The 6,000-nt window shown below is 43.9% G+C and overlaps 1 protein-coding gene across 1 annotated transcript in view; it reads right to left on the bottom strand.

Annotated features, from left to right (window-relative positions):
- Positions 1-498: 498 nt before the first annotated feature.
- The window catches only part of CHN1 (chimerin 1), a 90,286-nt gene continuing 84,784 nt past the window's right edge, over positions 499-6,000 (bottom strand). The window contains 2 exon segments of the mRNA XM_033167775.1: positions 499-1,074; positions 4,779-4,884. Of these exon segments, the coding sequence (XP_033023666.1) occupies positions 810-1,074; positions 4,779-4,884 (371 nt within the window). The 3' untranslated portion in view covers positions 499-809.

The following is a 6,000-nucleotide window of genomic DNA, read 5'->3' as shown; positions in this document are numbered from 1 at the left end:
CGCAAAAAACTTTAATAATTAATACGCATGCCCAATAAAAATACAAAATTACCATTTAAAACAACAACAAACCAGTCTTCATTCACTCAGTTTGCCACCTTTAACTGATCTGTACAAAACAAGGCATGACTTAAAAGTGGCAGCCACAACGTAAAAGAAAAATCCACTCATCATTAAAACAAATGTTATAGAACCCAGCTAGAAATTACCGTATTTACTCGAGTCTAATGCACCATTGAATCTAATGCACACCTCAATTTTTTCAGAACCTTGAAATAAAAGTATTTGCTGGCGAATGTAAATGTGCTATCGGATCTAATGTGCACCTTAAATTTCATAACATAATTTGGCAAAAAAGGGCACACATTAGATTCGAGTAAATAAGGTATCTTTCAAAGTAAGCTAAGAATGATGGGTGATGTCAACGAAGAGCTAGGGGTCTTGTTTCACTGCAATCTGCTCCCCCCTGCAACTGAAATATCAGAAACCAATTACGGTAAGAAATCCACAACAGATTTACACTGAGAAACATGCTAAAGTACAATCACAGACTATTCCAGAACACAGAAGCTGTCCTGTCCCTGTTGGTCCTTTGCAGCAGAACCCTCACAAGAGAGGGTAAAACAAGGAGGGGACCTACTTCAGTTTGAATTTCCTGTACTATGATGAAACCCCCAGACCTATTTAGTACTGGAAAGTACAATATATGTTCCCAACATTGTCTGAATGATGCCACACAAGCAACAATAAACAAGCACCTTTCATACATCAAAAAACCTCACAATCAGAATTCCGCTACAGGCTCCATTTCAAAATATTCCTTCATCATCCCCGGATTCTTTCTTTTTCTTTTTTCGCAGTTCGTTTAAAAACATACATGCACACGCACACCCACAAACAAGTTCAAAATAAAATATCTTCGTTTTTATAAGCATCTCCACCACAAGTCTCTGGTAACGGATATCATTCAGGGCAGCCATTGCATCAAGTTCTGGCGCTCGCATCAGCGTTGGTCCAAAAACAATGCCCAGGTTCTCTGCGTTCATCAGATTCTCCTTTTCGTGGAGCGTCACCCTGAAACAAGGAGGGCTACGGTTAAAACGCAAAGCACTGGGAAGACGTTATGGGTAGCTACCAGCTTGATCTCATGAACATGGAACCAGAAACACAAACCACATTGACACTACTAATTAAATGTTTTATTAGCAGTTGTATGTCACCATGGCAGATATTCTCCCCAGCAGCAGAGCAAGCCGATCGGGCGCCTGGGGCGGTGCGTGTGCCCTGTGCCCAGGGGCCAGACGCCCGGGGGGCGGGGCAAACTGGGGCAGGAAGCTCCGCGGGGCCTCCAAGGAGTCTGCCTGCCTCCTCCCACTCAGCTGAGGGGGAGGTGGCGGGCGGACTGTTTGGGGCAGCGGGAAGCCTGCGTGCGTACAAGCCACCGCGTCACTCCCAGGAGAGACATGTGGCTCGGGCACGCTGCAGGCCGTGTGGTGAGTGCCGCCCAGCATTTTGTCACCCCCTCAGTGGTGACACCCGGGGCGGACCACCCCCACCGCACCCCCTTCCTCCACCCCTGATTCTCCCCTCTCTACCCCATTCCCAGACAGTCTGCCTTATGGTCACTGCTTTACAGAAATCCAGTTGGCAAGACTAGGTGGGACACTGCCATGAGTCCCAGCTAAAGGAACCCTGAGAATAACAGTTTTGCAAAGGAGTTATCATTCTCCAACGAACTCTTCTCATGAAAACTAGTTTCTTTTGCTAGTGCAGCAGGGGGTCCAATCCACATATGGCACACAGGGCCCAGAAAACCCTGTAGGCACCCTGATTGTCTTGATAATTCTGTATTCCAAGATCTGACCTTACAACAAATACAATGTGAAATTCGATGTTAAAAGGGGGGGGGGTCCTTGTGACTGTAAACAGTGTTAGAAACTCAGATATCTAAGACAGGCACCAAATGGCTCCTTAAACCCAGGGTTACAGTTACCAAAACAGAATGCCTCTTTGCCATTTTGGGGCCATACGGGATGAAAGTTTTATTTTTTAATAGGACTTTTTGAAATTCATTTTTGGTTGTGCAGATAAAATATAATGGATAGAATATTACAGGATTGTTGCTAGTATGTGAAAACAGGCAAGATCCAAGGATTCCCAGGCATGCGCCTCTAGATGGTGGAGACGTCAGGCACCATCCTGGTATCTGGGCATCTTCACTTGGTCGCAAGTGGCCGATGGCCAGGTGCAAAATGCTCCTGGTGCTTGGCAAATTTTGAACATGTTGGAAATGTTGGAAACTACTGCCCTAAAGGACTACTGTGAGACGGATATCCCCTTATGGGCTCCTTGGAGAAAGGATAAAAGTCTAGAATTTAAAATAGGCCATGTGCTTCCATAGAACCACACACATCCCTTTTCATGTTACAAAGCACCCGAAACATACCATCTAAATGGATTGAATTAAGCATCTACGATACACAATCTATGTAGTAAATGACAGGAAAAGTGATTGCCTCCCTCTCTTAGGACTCCCGTTTGAATGGCGCAGAAAGCAAGTGGCTGCCTTGAGAGGCTACAATACGCTTTATGGTAGTTAATTGCCTCTGAGAACAAATTAATATTTGTAAATTAGCTGGTGAACAGATTCAATTCATATCATAGGATTATAACTCAAAATCCCCATCAAGGGCACACATATATACGGTAACTAAATACCCACTGTTGAGAAGCCTGTGAATGATAAATAAAATATTAGCAGCCCCCTCTCCACCGTGTTCATTCTATATTATAGAGTAAAATAAATTTCAGACACCTATCATGATAGGTAGGAGCTGATAACTGTTTGGCATATTGTTCTGAAGCTGGCCAACCTCTGCAGTTTCTATTTACAGCGACTCCAAATATAGCCAGCAGGCTGACCAACTGAATTTGATAACAAGACTTCATTAGCTGTTCCCTCATCGCAACACGTCTTTGTGAGCATGCCTATAAAAAGTTAGATGCTGCTTATGTACCTATATGAAATGGGTACGGCTGAGTTATTCTTGCATCTATGGTAGTCATAAGAAAATTCTGTGTGGAAGCTTCTTGGCTAGTGCTATAGAAAGAGCTGGTCGGCCTTCACACTAAATAACTACCCTCTTCCTCCTTTCTTGCCTCTTTTGCTGTTTGTATTTGCATTTTTGTACATTTGACTTTTAAAGAGAATTTTGATTGCGAATTATACTTTGCATGAGTGGAGTATATATTTAGAGAATACTTTTTAAAGAATAAACCACGACAAATCATATCTGAAGTGGCAAGTGCAAATTTGTCAACGGATCCCATTAATATCTCGCTGAGCTTCTAAAAGAAAATGGCTTTTAATAAAAGAGAATGAAAAATCGTTTTGGGTGTGATAGAGGGAAATGTACCACTTCATATAGGTACATAAGCAGCATCTAACTTTAGTTAGTCCGGGCACCCCAAACTCGGCCCTCCAGCTGTTTTGGGACTACAATTCCCATCATCCCTGACCACTGGTCCTGTTAGCTAGGGATTATGGGAGTTGTAGTCCCCAAAAATCTGGAAGGCCGAGTTTGGGGGTGCCTGGACTAACTAAAGCATAGAAGAAGAAGAGTTTGGATTTGATATCCTGCTTTATCACTACCCAAGAGTCTCAAAGCGGCTAACATTCTCTTTTCTTTCCTCTCCCACAACAAACACTCTGTGAGGTGAGTGGGGCTGAGAGACTTCAAAGAAGTGTGACTAGCCCAAGGTCATCCAGCAAATGCATGTGGCGGAGCGGAGACGCGAACCCGGTTCACCAGATTACGAGTCTACTGCTCTTAACCACTACACCACACTGGCTTTGGGATGTGCAGAATATTACTTTACATTGTCTTGATGGCCAGAATGCTATTCCCCCAAGGAAACTATATGATCAAAGAAAGTTCCTCAAAATAGGGGAAAATAAGATATATTTTTGGTGGGGGGGGGGAATGTTTTTGCAAAGGAAAACAAAAACCCAAACCAGAGAGGATTAGGATTACACTCTCAGGGAAGTTTAGATTTTTGAACAGTGGCATGCGGTCAGTGCAACTTGCAACCCTGGCGTTGTCAGCACCGCACTCTAACAACTGAGCTATCCAAAGGGACAAATCTCCCCGTTCTTCAGTGGGGGGAGCAAAACAAAGAGACATTTTATTGGGTCTCTATTTTCAGAGGAAATAAATGTGGACGAGGGACTGTGTTGTGTGACCTCACAAGGGCTAAGTAATTCCAAAACCACTCTATGATCATTCCTCTGAATTCCAAGCAGCCTCATTTGACATGGAAACACTCGCATTGTTTCATAGATGGTTACATGAAGGGGGAAATATGGAATTTACACTTCTTGTTGAGAATTTGCTTATCAGGGCTCAACACATGAATAGGGCACAGTAAGGTTGACATTCCAATGCTGTCTCCACTGCCAGAAGGCATTCACCAACAGAATTGGGAAGGAGACAATTTTACAGCAATTCTTCCTTCTGCTGCAGCTCCTTTCCTTCTCTAAATCAGCATTAGAAGTTTGGGGGACCCCCCAGTTCCTGCATTTTTTGGGGGGGGCAGAAGTGACTGTAGGGAGGAGGAGAACTACTGAAAATTGCCACCCCCTATTGATTAATGCCTTCCATCACTGGAGTCCTACCCTTAGGATTTAATGCCTGCAGCAGTTAGCTCAAGAACCAGAGGCAAGAAACACCCAAGAGGTACTAAGAAGAGGACAGGACCATTCATTTCCAATTCATTACCTTTTTAAATGTGCCATGAGATACCGTAGGGTTTCACAGTGAGCAGGGGGCAGCAGTTTCAGGGCTTCGTGAAGTATTTCCAGCTGTTCGTCAGGATCCATTGTTTCTGAAACAAGAAAATCTGATCAAATTGAAGCAAAAATATGTGGGGGTTTCAGGAGTTTGGGTAGTCTTCCCAGATAATTCTAGTTTATTGTAATTAAACAGATGAGGAGGAATGGTTTGTGAAGCGGAGAGTTGCTCCGCAGCTCTCGAGTTTTAAATTAGTTTTAACTCATCTAATCAATATTTTACCAAGTGGAGACCAGAGGACGGAGTCCCAATTTTATCTGCCCTGGGAGTCTGTTTTTAATGAATTTAGACTCATTCACGAAGGGAGTATTGCATGCACAGCGTTTTTCAGATATGGGCAGCTAGCCTGTATCATAAACCTTGAACAGCTGCATTTGTCTGTGTAGTAAAGTATTACTGCTGCTATTTACACTTTGTTCATTTCAGGTAAGAAAGCAGATGGGTGCTGTAACACCTTGCACAAATTTGCTTTGAATGGGGAAAAACCCCCTCAATGGAACCTGTCTTGCCTGAGGTTTAACAATAAAATAAACAGGGGTGATCGATACAATGACTACTGCAATCGACACAAGATAATATCACAAGGCAACCATCTGAAACAAACCAAGTCCACAAGAATGGGAAAAAGTAGTTTCTTTCCCAAATAGGTCTTATCTTAAAAGGTAAAGGGACCCCTGACCATTAGGTCCAGTCGTGTCCGACTCTGGGGTTGTGCGCTATCTTGCGTTACTGGCGAGGGAGCTGGTGTAAGCTTCCGGGTCATGTGCCCAGCATGACTAAGCCACTTCTGCCGAACCAGAGCAGCGCACGGAAACGTTGTTTACATTCCCGCCGGAGCTGGTACTATTTATCTACTTGTACTTTGATGTGCTTTCGAACTGCTAGGTTGGCAGGAGCTGGGACCGAGCAATGGGAGCTCACCCCGTCGCGGGGATTCGAACCACCGACCTTCTGATCAGCAAGCCTAGGCTCTGTGGTTAACCCACAGAGCCACCTGCGTCGGTCTTATCAAACAATAGCAAAAACGAACAAAAGCAGACAAACAATGGAAACTGTCTTGTCTGAAGTTTAGCATCTAGGACAGGACAGGAATGGCTGAAAGGAATTGAAGATGAAAGAATGTACCCTACAGTTAGGTTTTCTTATTTCA

Source organism: Lacerta agilis, chromosome 1 (assembly GCF_009819535.1).
Source record: "Lacerta agilis isolate rLacAgi1 chromosome 1, rLacAgi1.pri, whole genome shotgun sequence".
NCBI lineage: Eukaryota > Metazoa > Chordata > Lepidosauria > Squamata > Lacertidae > Lacerta > Lacerta agilis.
The sequence above is the reverse complement of the archived record's forward strand: the minus strand, read 5'-3'. Positions and strand labels throughout refer to the sequence as shown.